The 16827-nt window shown below is 36.5% G+C and overlaps 4 protein-coding genes and 1 long non-coding RNA gene across 5 annotated transcripts; all 5 read left to right on the top strand.

The window, feature by feature from the left end:
• Positions 1 to 240: 240 nt before the first annotated feature.
• Positions 241 to 3394, top strand: LOC106929584 (uncharacterized). The gene is made up of 9 exons (XM_015006623.2): positions 241 to 330; positions 413 to 724; positions 805 to 1071; positions 1140 to 1223; positions 1350 to 1436; positions 1525 to 1553; positions 1647 to 1703; positions 2695 to 2763; positions 3076 to 3394. Exons 1-9 carry the CDS (start codon positions 294 to 296, stop codon positions 3154 to 3156), a joined length of 1023 nt encoding a protein of 340 aa, XP_014862109.2. The 5' UTR covers positions 241 to 293; the 3' UTR covers positions 3157 to 3394.
• Positions 3395 to 5032: 1638 nt separating this feature from the next.
• On the top strand, positions 5033 to 7463 carry LOC106929576 (uncharacterized; the record flags this gene model as incomplete). The annotated part of the gene is made up of 6 exons (XM_015006608.2): positions 5033 to 5297; positions 5494 to 5811; positions 6363 to 6623; positions 6848 to 6889; positions 7256 to 7354; positions 7435 to 7463. Coding segments are annotated over exons 1-6 (810 nt in total), but the record flags the coding sequence as incomplete, so codon positions are not given.
• A 3-nt stretch (positions 7464 to 7466) lies between these two features.
• On the top strand, positions 7467 to 8863 carry LOC148153121 (uncharacterized). The gene is made up of 2 exons (XR_015761809.1): positions 7467 to 7594; positions 8039 to 8863. It is a non-coding gene; the product is annotated as an uncharacterized LOC148153121 (long non-coding RNA).
• Positions 8864 to 9417: 554 nt separating this feature from the next.
• Positions 9418 to 12181, top strand: LOC148153120 (uncharacterized). The gene is made up of 7 exons (XM_088001975.1): positions 9418 to 9674; positions 9821 to 10153; positions 10245 to 10517; positions 10627 to 10674; positions 10839 to 10925; positions 11011 to 11039; positions 11620 to 12181. Exons 1-7 carry the CDS (start codon positions 9614 to 9616, stop codon positions 11821 to 11823), a joined length of 1035 nt encoding a protein of 344 aa, XP_087858101.1. The 5' UTR covers positions 9418 to 9613; the 3' UTR covers positions 11824 to 12181.
• A 1380-nt stretch (positions 12182 to 13561) lies between these two features.
• Positions 13562 to 16614, top strand: LOC106929575 (uncharacterized). The gene is made up of 8 exons (XM_088001974.1): positions 13562 to 13693; positions 13840 to 14172; positions 14264 to 14536; positions 14646 to 14693; positions 14861 to 14956; positions 15033 to 15100; positions 16140 to 16202; positions 16323 to 16614. The coding sequence occupies exons 1-8, from the start codon at positions 13633 to 13635 to the stop codon at positions 16410 to 16412; spliced, it is 1032 nt and encodes a 343-aa protein (XP_087858100.1). The 5' UTR covers positions 13562 to 13632; the 3' UTR covers positions 16413 to 16614.
• Positions 16615 to 16827: the final 213 nt, after the last annotated feature.

Genomic DNA, 16827 nt, shown 5'->3' with positions numbered 1-16827 from the left:
AGTTCAACTTCTGAGCAATATGTTAACTGTTAACTGAACTAATATGAACTTCTCAGATTCACTGTTACCATAACTCATTATTCTTTTGCAATCCTCCAACTCTTAAGATTTTAACCTGAAGAAATGATGAGCTCCACCTACATAAGTTTGGCAATGTACAAAACTAAGTTTGTTTGAGGAAACTACGTGTTGTAAGTCACAGGAAATGTGCTCAGGATCCCCGAGTTCAAAGACGCAGAAGATAGAAGAAGTTACTGCTGGTGCTGAGACACGGTGAACCCGAGTGGATTAAAATGTTTGTAATTCTGGTTCTGGTTCTGCAGCTTACAGGTAAGAAAACAAGAAATTATCCAGAATCCACACAAGTTTTGTTAATTCTAGTTAGGATTTGAGCATTTTTTCTTTTCAACAGAAATCACAGGAAAGTTTTCACCCAGATTTGTTGTCCGAGATGGAGATGATGTCACTCTGCCTTGTGATAACATGAGAGATGAACAGGATAGATGTGAAAAAACTAACTGGCTCTTCAGTAATTCACCAGATTCATCAGTTACAGTCTCTACAGACAGACAGGTTTCTGAAAAGACGGAAAGATTGGAGGTGGCGGCTGATTGCTCTCTGGTCATAAGGAATGTCTCACATGAGGATGTTGGTTTCTACACCTGCAGAACTTCACATATCAGTCATAATCATGATGCTCATGCTCATCTGTTTCTCATAACAAGTAAGTTTTTTAAAGTATCTAATCATTTTAACATTTAAACCTCAGGAATTCATGTAAAAACCATTCGTTATATTCACCAGTGACGGAGAAGGAAGACGGCGACCAAGTGAAGTTTTGCTGCTTCGTCGCAACAAATGAAATGTGCAAACACACGGTGGAGTGGATGTATGAGGGAAAAGCTGTGGAGGATACGATGATCATGAAGACGTCCGGATGTTCAGTTACTGCGGTTATTCCTGAAAGTTTCCTCAAGAACAAACCAGAATATCCAGAGATGTTTTCCTGCAAAGTGAAGGATGATTCCACAGAAAGAGACCAGCTGTTTCCCCTCAGCCCTCAGTCTGCCGGTGAGCTACAGAGAGCTGCGAGGAAATGCAGATAAATATAACAATAATAACACATTTAATTTTAACAGGTAATGATGTAAGCATAACAAATGCAGGAGGAGAAGCTAACGAAACGGAGCCTGCGTTCAAAAACACTTCAACAACCCCACTGAGTAACGCATCTCTGTTATGTTTCACTTTATGCTGGAAATGTTTTTCTGTTTCTGATGAAATGCATGAGTAAAAAATCATGATTGCATGTTTAAGTTGTACTTTGATTTTCCTTCTTTGATTTGCAGACTTGTGGTTATACGTTGTTGTGTCGGTTGGTTCAGTAGCTTTGATAATAACTATTCTGGTGATCACTCTGTGGAAACGAAGGGAAGGTGAGAGAAAACTTTGGCTTTAGAAGAAATGATTTGTTCTCAGAAAGTTGTTTGTTGGAGCTAAAATGTAATTTTGATGCACTTTTAGAGGAAAGATCAATAATTCTTCAGGATGTGGTGAGTTTATTCGTTTCATCTTGAATTTTGCTGCACAGGTCACCTTGTTCATTGTGTGGAGGTTTAAGCTGCCTTTTCTTTGCACTTTGACAGGAGCAAAGCCTGAACTCTGCTGCGGTTCTGTCAAATCCTGGAAACGGCCCAAACACGGTGAGAAGGTTCCCCTGAACTCCAGCCTCTCATTCTGTCACAGCAGCCCACTGGTGGGGATCACCACTCATTCTTACACAAACTGGTTACTTTTTGGCCATATTTGGCCACCGTAGTGTCTCTTCTGTTCACAACCAAACCTGCAAACACATCCAGTATCAACAGGACTGAAATGGTTAAATCCTGTTTGTTTTCAAACTAAAGTGTTGCTTTAGGAATTATGCTGAACATGATATTGCATATTGAAGATCACAGTTACATTTCTAAAACATTGTTGCTTTATTAAGGCTGAAACATGATGTTCCTTTGGTTTCCACACCAGAACTCGCTTTGGTTTTTGTTTTTCACAACCAGATTAATTTCCAAACAGAAATGTTTCTGTTTCTGTAATAGTGGAAAAGGGTGACACTCCAGCAGAATGAAGCAACAGGTGGGGGAGGAGGAACTAGCTTCAGGGCCCTGAGGTCACTCTGAACGTTTCTCTAGCATCTCTTTGAAGTAACGTTAAATTAAAATAAAAAGTATGATAGAATATTTTGAGAGTTTTGAAACCACAAACTGAGCTTTGGTTTGTCTTGATAGCTTCACACCGAACTGTGAGAGTTTGCTTTCAGAAAAATGTTGGCATTACATTTTACAATATAATGTACTTTATTCATTTTCTTACCCAACTAAACACATTTTAAGACTTTAACTTTGTGACACAGAGCAGAAAGGAGAATGAACAGAAGTGAAGAAAGTGTCACAGTTTCAAATCCGTCGGGAGTTGTTTCTGTTTTATTCAGGCTGAAGAATTTTTGTTTTTTCATGAATTTTATTCACACGTGATTATTCTCCTCTGCAGGAGGATAATATGTATAAATTGTTTGTAAAATTCTTCTGAATGTGTTAGAATATGGAGGCTTCCTGCAACTCAAAGGAAATCTCCGGGTTGTGTCTGTTGTCTTGTGAATCTTTGTGTCAGTTAGTAAAAGTTTTTCTGTTTGTTTAGGTTGACCCTGAAGATGAAGTGCCCTACGCCACCATTTGCCACACAGAAAATGCAAAAAGTAAAACTTGGGTAAGTTTCCTTCTGTTAAGCTCTGTGATGAAATTAGGAGCTGAAAAAGCAGAACTGCTGCTGAACTTCTGTGAATCTGAAGTCTTGCTTCATGTTCAGTAGATATGTAGACGGCTGCTGTTACTCACTTTCCTGCATGATGATAGAACATTTTGAAATTTCAGGTTTTTTTTTTCACAAAAACCCTCAATAAAGTAATTATTCAGGGACGAGTTATTTTTGTCCTTTTCACCTCAGGAACCTCAGGCTTGTTTTTAGGCTCAGACACGTTGATGAGATCAGATTTAATCTGTGCTCTGTGCTCTCGTTAAGGACGATGAGAAGCCAGGCGACTCGGTGACCTACAGCTCCCTGAAGGTCGATTCTCCTGACAGCCTGAACGCAAACCGTTAGAAAATCACATGAACAAGAAAGTCAATATTTTGCTTCTGAAAAAAAACCTTATTTGTCACAAAGTTAAAGTGTTATTAAGATATTAACTGGATGCTGGTGTGATTTATCTCAGTTGAGTAGTTTCATGAATGAAATCTTGTATTTCTTTTATTTCTCACTGAATTTGATAAATAATATATTTGTTTCATTGCTGATGTTTGTTGCATTTAATTATGAAATAAAATAGTTTACACAGGAATTTTTCTGTTTCATTCTTGACAATATTTTTTAAAGACTGATATTGCACAGAAAAACACTAAAGAACCTCTTTACTCCATCCATCCTTCAAACGGCTTCTGATCTACATTACTGCATAAAAACAGATGATTTCTCTTCCTATTACTATAAGAAGAGAATCCCAGATCATCTTTACAAAATATAATTTCTTACTTGAATGTTGCCTGTAAAACTCACAGCTGCAATTTGTCTCTATGCAAACTGGGTGTATGCACAATCTGGAGCTGTGTGCTCTTTCCCACAGTAAAGAGCTGTATTGATATTAAAGGAGAAGCAACAATGTGTTCCATCATGGCAAAGTAAATGCAGAAACTTTAAATAATGAGTAAATAAGTCACTTAAAATGATAAATAACAGAATTAACCAATATGGTTTCCAAGGACTTCAGCTGTCTGGGTTTCTGGCAACGAAATTCACTTAATTACCAAAACATTTTTCTTCTAGTAACTGAAAAGTGAATGTTTAAACTAATAGCACCTGGTGCTGAAAGGACGAGGACATCTAGTGGTAATGAGAGGTACTGAAAAATCAAACTCAATCAGGAACCAGAGGAAAAGACACAAATGAAATGTTTCTCAGTTAGACTTCATTGAAACAAAAAGTATGAGAATTACATGACAAACGGGTATTTAATACAAAATATAATTCTCCTGGCAGCTGAATGGAGCTTGATAATATGACTGAAGTATAAGAGAAAACTTTATATTTCTATTATTAGAAATGTTCCTTGGTCATTTCCTGGCAGACTGAAGATCAGCAGGCTTCATTTCTCACAACTTTAAAAATAGAATAAACTCTTCAACAGATCATCTTTAAATAGAAAGAAACAGGAAGTTGAGCTTCTTAAGTTTTTGTTTTTTCTTGAGCATTTTAAGGTTTTTAAAGAATCGAGGGAAAAAACACTTACGTGACTTTTTTACACACATTTCCAGTCACAGACGACATTCACTCACTTTTTCTGTTTGTTTATGGATCTAAATTGAATTAATCTGTGTTTTCAGCAAACTTTGAGGATTTATAATAAAATATTTTCATCCTGATAATGAAGTTGGAGAGAATAATTCTTCTCTTTAATCTGTGGAAAGTTATGAATTTTATCCCAATATTTTCTGATATTGTTCTGATATAAAAATTATGATTAAAAATGATTGGTAACTGTATGGCTGTGACTGTAAGGCTCAAATCCTGCTCCTGAAAAACATTCCTATGTGAAATTGGCTTCTTCCAGTTGCTTAAAAAGTGGGATTTATTTTGCTAAGCCGGACACTGTAACTGCATTTAATCATATTTTAAATTCACCTGCATTTCTTGATGCTCTTTGTGGAACAAACAGTGGAGAAAATAACAAAAATAGCATTTCTGAAAGTATTCATTCTTTAGAAAGCATAATTAATTGAAATTTATTGAGACAACGATAAATAAAACTTATATTTTCGTGATAAATGCCGACACTTCTTTGTCCAGTGCTGGGAATCTGCAAAGAGGGACAATAAGGTGTTATTTTTAACTGTTTTAGCAACTGGATCTATTTTTTCCAGCCGTCTTCTCCAAATGCTACTTTTGCTCATTTCCTCTTAAAGCACTGACAGCCTTTTTGAGCTATGATTGCAGCATATGGTGTAATCTGGTTGAGTAATCAGCGAGTGAATAAATGACTCATTAGACCCCCAACGTGTTTTTCAGTAAATTACACCCACATGGAAAAAAAGTCAGCACATTAAAGAAAAATGATCCGGTAAGTTCGGTTTAAAAGTTTCTAAGTCCAGATTTATTTTCCCACAGAGAACTGGAGACGTCAGGAGGAATGTCTGCGTTCACATGGAGCAGCGTGTCGCCGTTCCTGCTGCTGCTTTTTCCTCTAACAGGTGAGAAAATCTGATAAAAGTTCAGTCAAGTGTCGGAAAGTAGAAACATGCGGATTAGGATTAAAGCCACTGAAGAAAAAAATGACTTTAATTTTCAGATTTCTGACTTTTTCTGCAAATTCTGACCTTTTGTCAGTGGTCCTCATCCTCTTCTGCATGAAACAAAACTGAAATTATGTAATTTTATTTCTGTCAGCTGCATCAGAGGAATATTCCCACCTAATCGTCAGACTTGGAGAAGAGGCCACTGTGCCCTGCATGGCTAACAGCAGGCATCAGTGCAGCAGCATCGACTGGTTTTACTTCGCTGCAGGAGGCTCCAAAACAGCTACACTTGCTAACCGCGGACAGATTGGAGACCAGTCTACCAAACTGGGTGGACTGGGTTTGACGGCGGATTGCTCTCTGGTTATTCAGAACGTCACGGCGCAGGACGTCGGCATTTACACCTGCAGAGAGTCGATGTCACAGCAGAAGGAAAGAGATTCTCAGGTTTATCTGACTGTTGTTGACAGTAAGTATAAATATATTAACCACTGAGTGACCAAAACTAATAATGGAAAAGGAAATTATCTTACTATGTTATAATTTATCATCCAATTAATTGATTTATTGTGACAGACTTAGTGATAAATCAATTTTATTAACTTCTCAAAATGTTGGTTTTTGAAGATTTATTTATTTTTTATTATTTTAGATGTATTTATTGCTGCCTCCTGGCAGGACAAGCACACTTTACAGCCTCTATTTATTTGGATCAACCCACAGAAAGGATGACTGAAATAAAAACTGTTTTTGAAAATATTTTCTGTCATTTCTAATTTCTTAAGAAAGGAAGACAAATAAAATGGAGTCAGATTTGTTCTTAGAGTCCAACCACCATGCAGGTCTTCTCCAGCACCAGCTGCATATCTAATATGTGTATTATTAATATATTTTGAAGCTACTCTGCTTTTACCCACGCCAGTTTTAGATCAGCTTTGTGTCAGATGAACACACATTACAAGTAATGACGATATAAGCTAACTGCTCTGCTTTGTTTCCCATCTCTTCCATTTCTCCCAGTAAGTGAACATGAGCAGACCAGTAAGGTCTCCCTGCGGTGCTCTGTGATGGAGAACGGGCCCTGCAGCCACGAGGTGGAGTGGCTGCATGTGGACCGAGACGGGACGACCCTGACGCTGCAAGCGTCTCATCCGTCCTGCTCTCAGGCTGTTCTCACCCTGCAGCCTGAGGCCCTCTCAACCCACCAGGACCTGCTGAAGTGCAGAGTTACTCATAACCACAGCCAAGTGCAGATATTTAATCTAAGACCTGCATCTACAGGTGACATAATTAAAAACTTAACTACAGAATGAAAACAGAATGAAATATGTGGTTTTTTATGGAAACCGAGATTGAACGTTTTCCACATTTACTTTTTCCTGATGGTTTTCTCTAGATTAACTTGTTATCTTGAGAAAAAGTATGCAGAAAATGTCCCTCTCAGCTTCCGTAGTCTTCTTTGATTTTGCAGATTTCTATTTCATTTATATTGTTTTGTATTTCAGGTGAGGACACACTAAAGCCCACAACAGACGCAGCTCTACAACGTAATAAGTTCTATTTCTACTCCAGTGAATAGCAAATCTACCATCCTAATATCTACTATTCCCACTATCTTTATTCATTACTAAATATGAAACCAAAATCTGAGTGAAAAATAAGCAAACCCACAGATTCATGAGCTTTTTAAATATTTTTAGCTTCAATAATTCTCCCTTTCTTTGTGAGCATAGAAACATATTTAATTGCTTTATTTTCTAGATTCTTAGCTTTTTTGTTTGATGTAACCTGTCATTTTATTGCTTCTTTATGCGTAATGCTAAATTTTAATGTGGTACTTCATTTTCTTTAAGTGTTGTTTTCAGACATAAATGTTGCTGTTATTAAAACCTCCTCTACCGTTTCCTGTCCAGAGTGTCGCTGCTCTGCTCTGGATTACATCGTCATTGTTTTGCATCTGGCTGAACTGTTTCTGGTTACTTTCATCGCATTTCTTTTCTTCAGATCTCGAGGTAACAAACATAAAAACAGCTTTAAAAATGCATCAACACAAACTGAATGTAATTATTGAAAATGTACTTGTGTTTCCTAGGAATAAACAAAGTGACTGACAAATCTGTGAGTTTCATTTGGAAAATTGCTGAAATTTGTTTTCATGACTTTTCATGCAATTTACACTTCTTCTTTCTGTGCAGGTTTTAAACTCAGAATCAAGACAAACAGTAAACCACATTCAACCAGATGTTGAATCGGTAAAACCATTTTTCTTATCGTTATTTATCATTCTCTTCAGTTTTCTTTTTATTTACTTTTTCAAATGCAGGATTATGGATAGAATGTGCCATAAAATATGGGAATGAAAATATAAATTACATAAATAAGACACAACAGATAAAAAAATATGATTTTGCAGACTGACAGTGAAAGAAAACAAGCAATCTGTTGGACAGAGTTAAATATGGTAACATATTTTCTGGAATATCCTGCATCTTTAGGGACATTTAAGTCAGTTAATTCAAAATAAGTTCTATGGAAGCCCTCAAATGCCAAGACAATAATTTAATAGAATGAAATGAAATGCACAAAAGCTTATAAATATTGTTGTCCTTCAGGATGTGCCCTGTATTAGGCATTATTAATACTTGAGTTTTGTGATTATGATAAATATAAATTCACACCTTAATGTGTTTCCACAGACGAGTCATAATGAGGACGATTGTCCAGGAGATTACATGAACTTCAAAAGTCCTGCTTCCTCTGCCAACTTCAGCGTTCAACATGAACATCAAATCTGATAAAAGTCCAATTTCCATTATTTACGTTTTCTAATGTATTTAAGATTTTCCTTCTACTTTTGCACCAGTTTTTTTGTTTGTTTTAGTTTTAGTTTTATTTTTATTTTATTTTATTTATTTTTATTTATTTTTTTTTGCACAGCTGCTTCTGTAAATAATTTCTTGATAAATAACTTTGTTTTATATGTCTGACATAGCTGCCAAAACTAGCTCAATACAAACCATCAGACATCAACACCACAGCTCAGTTTGTATTTATGACCTTTACCTAAGTTTGCATGACTGTAAAATCCAGCAGTTTACATGTTTCTGGGGTGACCGTGGCTCTGTTGGTAGAGTAGCCATCTTGTGATCAGAAGGTTGTAGGTTTGGTTCCAGCTTCCTGCAGCCATGTGTCAATGTGCCCACAGTTAACCCCAAACTGCCTACTGATCAGTGTATGAACGGGTGAATGTGACTCTAGTGTAAAACACTTTGAGAGGTCAAACTGATTGGAAAAGGCTGAAAAAGTTCAATCCATTTCTGCAGAGATTTTATTTGTTACAAAATCTATGTTATCTTTTGTACTATTTAATATTTTTGCTTGCTTCTCTTATTGTTGCTTTTAAAAATAATTTTTTGTAATCTGGTTTTAAGGAAGACTTTCATGATCCACAGAGTCACCATGAGCTTGTATTTTTATTTTTATTATTTAATTAAATCATTCCTTTTTAAAAAATGATAAAATTGTCTTTTTATTTTTAAAATCTATATCAATTTGATGACCTCTTCATACATTCTTTTGGTTCTATATGTCAAGTGGAGGTTAGCTGTAACATTTTTAAATGCAGCCTTTTAATCTGATAAAAATCTCCTTGAAAAGTTAAAATGTTTTCCTTTACTCTGATCAAGAACTTATGTAATAACATCTTATGATTTCTACAAAATATTGACAACAAGCAGACAGAATGTAAACCAGTACCAGCCCACATCAGCCTGTAATGTTCATGCTAACTTTAGCATGAACACAAATTAAAACGGTTTGGTGTATTTTGTGTTTAATTTTCATAACTTTAGTATAATTTACTAAACGAGACTTAGGAAGCTGTTAAACTCTTCTCTTGTCCACAAGGGGGCGTTATAGGTTGGCATCTGGTAAAATATTAAAAACAAAACAAAACTGAAGAAAAGAGTGATTGAATAACAGGTTTTAATTTAAATCTGTCTCTAAAATCTGAAGCTCAGTTAGGGATGAGGGATGTGAGCCTGGATTCCAGATGTTTCTGCAACAAGTCAACCTGCCTCAGATCAGAGCTAAATATACAGTGTGAGAAAGAAATGACACACAGACGGATATGAGGCGTGAATTACTGGAGATGAACACTTTTACTAAAAAGGAAATTATATATAGTCTCAGGAAATGCTTAGAGGGCTGCAGTTCAGCAGAAATGAACTGACATTTCAGGAAGAAAGACGACAAACTGTCCGAGAAACAGAATGACTGAATTCACATCAGTTCAACTGTCTTTATGTCTGATTCTGGCACTCAAGTTTACAGGTGAGGATTAATGTTACTGCTTTATGTTTTGTATTTTATCTAAGTGAAGTGAGTTTTCTTGTTATAGGTGTAAAATTGTTACGTTTCCTGTTATGTCGACATATTTTCTACTTTAGCTGTTTTTCTTCTGTTGCTTTTTTCTGCAGTAATAAAGCAAAGTTCTTCATCTGTCATTGTGAGAGGAGGAGATGAAGTCCAGTTGGCCTGTGAAAACATGATGGATCCGATTAAGTGCTTACGGATCCACTGGCTCTTCAGTAAATCACCTCAGGGATCCTCAGTACATCTGGTTAAGTTTGGTCAGACGAATCAAACTCAGGCTGGCAGAGAAAAAGCAGACAGACTGAGAGTCTCACCAAACTGCTCTCTGATAATCCAGAGGGTCAGCGCTGCCGACGTTGGGACATATTACTGCCAACAAGTTGAAAACACAGACCAGAAGGAGAACAGACACAATGTCGCTTTGTCTCTGGTTAACAGTGAGTAAATATCCTCAGCCTTATACCAAATACTAACCAAGCACTCAGCATAGTCACCAGCTAACCTCAGGTCTTCGTTTTCCTCCAACAGTTACTGAACAGAAAGACGATGAAGAGGTGAAGCTGAAATGTTCTGTTATATCAAATGATCCATGTAAACATCATGTGAAGTGGCTTTTAAAAGGTCAAAGTATTGATAAAGATAATACAAATCTAAAGACAAAATACTCTGTTTGTGTTGCTGAAGTCACCTTTAAGACTTCACATGATGCTTATGAGCCGGGCCGTTATAATTCACTGCAATGTGAAGTAGGAGAGTCTGGAAGAAAGAAGCAGCAGTTTCCCTTCAGAGTTCAAACTACAGGTGAGAACAGTAATGTAATATGAAAATGTCAATTTATTAATTTAGTTTGATCAGCTGAGCTGATAAATTTAGCATTCATGTTTTAATGTCATGACATTTCTGAAAATAGAGAAGAAAAATAAAATACCTGAAAACAATGAGGCAGAACAACCATCTGGTGAGTCAGGAAATACTTTTCAGAATTTTGGCTTCAAATGTTTTATGACGGATGCATGAACACTACATGTGTTATTTGTATCACTGGACATTAGATTGTTGGATGTGCCTTATTTTTAGTTACCAGATAGTAAACATAAAGCTAATGTTTATCCCTGTTTTTAGGTATGTGGTGGTTGTACGTCATTGGAGCTGCTTTAGCACCTTTCCTGTTATCTGTCAGTCTTCCCATAAAGACAAAGGAAAACAAAGGTAAACAAAGGATCCAGCTGAAACCAGATACATTTGTATTTACTGTGTGAACACTAACGTACTGTTTTCCCTTTTCTCTTTGAATGAAATAATACACCAGTGGATGAAAACCCGGTGAGTGTAACTGTTTATAAAGCACTACTGTATTCACAAGTTCACCTGTTTGTGAATTTTAGCAGGAGATATAACTAAGAATAAACACAAAATGGCCTGCTATTGCATATCTTGTGCTTAACTTCCTGATTACAAAAGGCCTGTGAGGCAGTTTTATGCTCTTGACTCTCCACAAGGGGGCGGGATTGGCTGACATCTGGCAAAATAGTAAAATAAAACTGCAGAAGAGTCCTTTAAGAAGAAGGCCCACTCAGTGGCGGTTTCTGATATAACAGTCGGCATCTTGTGGTGGTGGTAGTGGGGGGAGGCATGAGCACCCTCTCCCCACCCTATCCCCCACAGCAACATCTTTTCTTTATTAATTATCCATGGATTAAAACAAATTTCTCAAAGTACAACTTGTATATCCAAGAAAAAAAAGACACAGGTGTCGAAGCAAAGCTTGGAGCTAATGTGGTTGATGTCTAGAAACGTACAAAATGAAAACTCAATGGATTCACACAAATGGAGACTTGATGTAGTGAAATCAAATTTTGAAAGGAAATATAAAAAGGTCATAAAGTTTTTCTCTCTTTTTTAGGATGATCCTGAGGTCAGTGTTGTGATCTTCTCCACTGTCTTCTTTCCTAAAACCAACAACCCATCCATCCAGCCAATGTCTTCCGGTAATCTGAGATCGGGCCGCAGAGGCACCAGGACCAGTGAGGAACCCCAGATAGTGCTCTCACCAGAGACATCCACTGTCGTGTTCAGTTGCATCCCATCGTGTTCCCAGGATTTATAAAGGTCACACCTACAGCTCAATGTTCACACTCGATGTGAAAATGGCTGCAAACAAATGCACAATTATACAACTGTAAGCCTTTGAAAAGTAGAAGTGGAGCCTCCTGCACAACCAACAACCAACAAGATGGTTTCTGGATGGTGAGGCGTCATTTCCAGCAGCCATTTTACAGCAAATACAGCGGTAATACAAGCTGACCAAACATGCTGGAACTTGTATTGGGTTGCTAGGTGACGGGCTTCACTGAGGTTGCTAGGTAACGTGCAGTGCTTGCTGATTTGTGAAGTTGTATTCCAGAGGTTTTTGAGATGGATCATTTTCCAGACACCAAAAAAAAAAATAAACCTATTGCCAAAAACTGGCTGGGTGTTTTTTTTTTTTTGTTGCTTTTTTTTTTTTTTTTGCCGCTTGTGTTGTTTTAAGAAGCAGTAGAAACCCAAATGGGAGTACAGAAATGCTCAGAATGTGAATTTTATAAAATATGTCCCCTTTAAGGCTGAATCTAGCTGGACTCTGATGGAAGCTCATCTTTATGAATGTAGAGGTCATAACCTGAAGAACCCAACAGAACCACGTCATCTGCTGAAACCAAAAAATGAGATCCTTTAGTTTTCAAAGTGAACACCAGCCAGATATTGAAATTCGCTGAAAAAAATAGATTTTTAATGAATCAATAAACAATTAATCAGTCTGAATTTTTTTTTGTAAAGAATAAGGAGTTGTCAGCTTAAAGTAGCATCCCAATTTCCATGTGCTAATACCTGCAAAAATAGAATCAGATTTTGCTGTTGAACTTTGCTGTCTTATAGAGTACTCTGTGTTTGGATTCAAGCAATGAAGTTACTATTTAACCACAAATATTTGTTGTTCTGACTATTTTTTTGTTATTTTTTTCCTGCATAGTTTAAACATTTTATCAAACCACTTTCTGTATAATAAATGTATATTATTAGTTTAATTACCTGGTCGTTCATGTTTGTTGTTTTATTCTGCTGAAGTTGTTTTTAATGTCACAACCACACATGCATCTATTTTCATATTTTCTAAGATTACCCAAAGAGATTGAAAGTCTTGTGAACAACAAGACAAACTAATGTAACCAAATCAACCAGGCATAACAATAAATAAGAACAAAAGCACAATTTAACAGACAGGAACTTTCAAACATTTTACTAAAATCTAATACTGCATTTGATTCCAAACTAAAACAGTTGAGCATTCACCAGATGTTTAAGTGTTTTAGAGCTTTTATTGCACATAAGAGGTAAAACAGTTCATCATTTTTGGGTAGCTAGTTACTCTTTGAAGTTTTTTTTATTTTACTTTTGATCCCTAGACGTCTCAGAGTTCGCCCCCTGGTGTGTCAAAGCTCAACACATCAGAACTGCTGTAAACAGCTATAATAACATCAACATCAGAGTTCATCACATTGACATTATTTTTCTTTAAGAAGACAATCTGCTGCATTCTGGTCTGATATTAATTGACTGAGTGATATAACTGTGCTAATTGTGAATTTGTCAAAAAAACAAGATCTATAAAGAAGGTAACAAGAGAGACGGGTTGCAAAAGACAAGCATTCCCCTCTTAACACAAATCTAAATTTGTGTTGTTCAGATGTTTGTCAGCCTCACTGAGATCAGAGTTAAATATATAACAGGGTAAGAAAAAACAAAAGCATCTTAAGAAGAGATAAGTGTGAACTACGGAAGAGGAACATGAAATTCAGGAAGTGCCGACTGGCCTGCAGTTGTCAAAAAATCTGCTGACACTTCAGGCAGAAAGAAGACAAACTGTCTCAGAAACAGAATGACTGAATTCACATCAGTTCAACTGTCTTTATGTCTGATTCTGGCACTCAAGTTTACAGGTGAGGATTAATGTTACTGCTTTATGTTTTGTATTTTATCTAAGTGAAGTGAGTTTTCTTGTTATAGGTGTAAAATTGTTACGTTTCCTGTTATGTCGACATATTTTCTACTTTAGCTGTTTTTCTTCTGTTGCTTTTCTCTGCAGTAATAAAGCAAAGTTCTTCATCTGTCATTGTGAGAGGAGGAGATGAAGTCCAGTTGGCCTGTGAAAACATGATGGATCCGATTAAGTGCTTACGGATCCACTGGCTCTTCAGTAAATCACCTCAGGGATCCGCAGTAGATCTGGTTAAGTTTGGTCAGACGAATCAAACTCAGGCTGCCAGAGAAAAAGCAGACAGACTGAGAGTCTCACCAAACTGCTCTCTGATAATCCAGAGGGTCAGCGCTACCGATGTTGGGACATATTACTGCCAACAAGTTGAAAACACAGACCAGAAGGCGAACAGACACAACGTCGCTTTGTCTCTGGTTAACAGTGAGTAAATATCCTCAGCCTTATACCAAATACTAACCAAGCACTCAGCATAGTCACCAGCTAACCTCAGGTCTTCGTTTTCCTCCAACAGTAACTGAACAGAAAGACGATGAAGAGGTGAAGCTGAAATGTTCTGTTATATCAAATGATCCATGTAAACATCATGTGAAGTGGCTTTTAAAAGGTCAAAGTATTGATAAAGATAATACAAATCTAAAGACAAAATACTCTGTTTGTGCTGCTGAAGTCACCTTTAAGACTTCACATTATGTTTATGAGCCGGGCCGTTATAATTCACTGCAATGTGAAGTAGGAGAGTCTGGAAGAAAGAAGCAGCAGTTTCCCTTCAGAGTTCAAACTACAGGTGAGAACAGTAATGTAATATGAAAATGTCAATTTATTAATTTAGTTTGATCAGTTGAGCTGATAAATTTAGCATTCATGTTTTAATGTCATGACATTTCTGAAAATAGAGAAGAAAAATAAAATACCTGAAAACAATGAGGCAGAACAACCATCTGGTGAGTCAGGAATCTATTTTTGTTGACATCATTTTCTCTTTGTCTTGACTTTGGTATTAAGTATTTCGTCTTTAAAGATTTTATGATGAATTCATGAATAATATATACATGTTTGTACCACATATGTATAAAACTGCATGAAGTTAATGTGTTTATTCCTATTTTAGGTATTTTTAGGTGGTGGTTGTACATCGTCGTAGTTATCGTTTTGGCAGCTTTCCTGTTGGCTGTCGGGTTTTTCATAAAAAGGAAGAAAAATAAAGGTGTGAAGATCTGACTGAAAACATTAATAGGTTTACTATAAATACTAAAATATGCCTTTGCATTTGCTCTTTGAAGGAAATAAAACACGAGTGAACTCAGCCCCTGCAGCTTCTCAGTCTGCTTCAGAAGTGAACCAGGACCCAGTAAGTTTCCACAGCACAGCTATCCTCAAATCAAAAAATCAAATCAAATTTTATTTGTATAGCACATTTCAGCAGCAAGGCATTTCAAAGTGCTTTACATAATTAAAATAAAAACAGCATGTGAGAAAGAGAAAGAGATTTAAAAAACATAATTAAAACGTAAACAGTGAGAAAGAGAAATAAAAAGCTGTAGAACTTTAGTTGAGACGCCGTCAACTGGGACTCCAACCCTTTGGACATTAGTCAAAACGCCGTTTGACAAGGACTCCAACCCTTTGGACATTAGTCAAAACGCCGTTTGACAAGGACTCCAACCCTTTGGACATTAGTCAAAACGCCGTTTGACAAGGACTCCAACCCTTTGGACATTAGTCAAAACGCCGTTTGACAAGGACTCCAACCCTTTGGACATTAGTCAAAACGCCGTTTGACAAGGACTCCAACCCTTTGGACATTAGTCAAAACGCCGTTTGACAAGGACTCCAACCCTTTGGACATTAGTCAAAACGCCGTTTGACAAGGACTCTAACCTCTCTGACTTTTTTTTTTAAAGATAAAAACATTAAAATCACCGAAACAGCGAGAAAGAGAAAGACATTTTGAAAAAGATTAAAACATTAAAACCCCCACCCCTTTGAGGACTTCAGTTAAATGTCGTTTAACTGTCGTTTAACTGAGGCTCTAACCCTCTGGGACTTTAATCAAAAACACCGTTTGACAAGGACTCCAACCTATAGGTTTTTAGTTGAAACGCCGTCAACTGGGACTCTAAACCCCGTAGGACTTTAGTTAAACGTCTTTTAACTGGGACATTTTCCGGGGGGCTTTACATCCTCCATTAACTACCCAAAATTTCAGCTTCATGTCTTTCACTTTTATCAAGCTTTTAGGAATAAATTACATGTTCAAAAACACCCACGAAGAGACTTAAAAAACAACTGGTCTAAATAAATGGAAATGAAGATGTCTAAATGTTGGAAATCACCTAATATTTGACTATATTCCTGAGCAGTTATTTATGGTTCTTGTCTTTGTGTAGGATGAACCTGATGCAACCATCTCTTATGCTTCAATTAACCTCCCAAAGAAGAACAACAATCAGGTACATTATCTGAATATAATGTTATATTTTAAGAAACTGCACAGAATATTCATATAAATCTCTCATTTGTGGGGAATTGTGTTTATATGTCATTTATTTGCTGCACTGTGTTCATTGCAGATTTGGGGAAGTGATGCAGCAGTGACTTACAGCACCGTTAGAACAGGAGTATCGCCTGATCCAAGCCACCTCTATGTTTCTGTTAAATAACCAAACTGATATTTTGGTTAATTTAAAAGGAAATATCTGGAATAAGATTTTTAAAGCAACCAAAACACAATACATTAACCTTATTTTTAGGGTATAGACTTTGAGGACAATTTCATACATGAGCTATTTCAATTTAAAATGTAAAACTATATTAAAAATGTTGTCTTAAAACAATAAAAATGCTTATCAAGCAAATTAACAATCTTTCTTGTCTTTTGTGACTGTACAGGAAATTTCTGTCCACCAGGGGGAGATGCGGGTCAGGTTATGACTATCAAAATAGTTCCCCACTGTTTGCGGTTATTGCTAAAGTATTCAATATAAAATGATAAATCAAGCCTGCATGTTTTTGTCATGAAATACTTGAAATTAGAAAAAAAAAAGATTTTTTCTGTACATATCTTTTTTCCTTTTG

The sequence above is a fragment of the Poecilia mexicana genome, unplaced genomic scaffold, assembly GCF_051168715.1.
Source record: "Poecilia mexicana isolate PSO_F unplaced genomic scaffold, ASM5116871v1 scaffold_21, whole genome shotgun sequence".
NCBI lineage: Eukaryota > Metazoa > Chordata > Actinopteri > Cyprinodontiformes > Poeciliidae > Poecilia > Poecilia mexicana.
The sequence above is the reverse complement of the archived record's forward strand: the minus strand, read 5'-3'. Positions and strand labels throughout refer to the sequence as shown.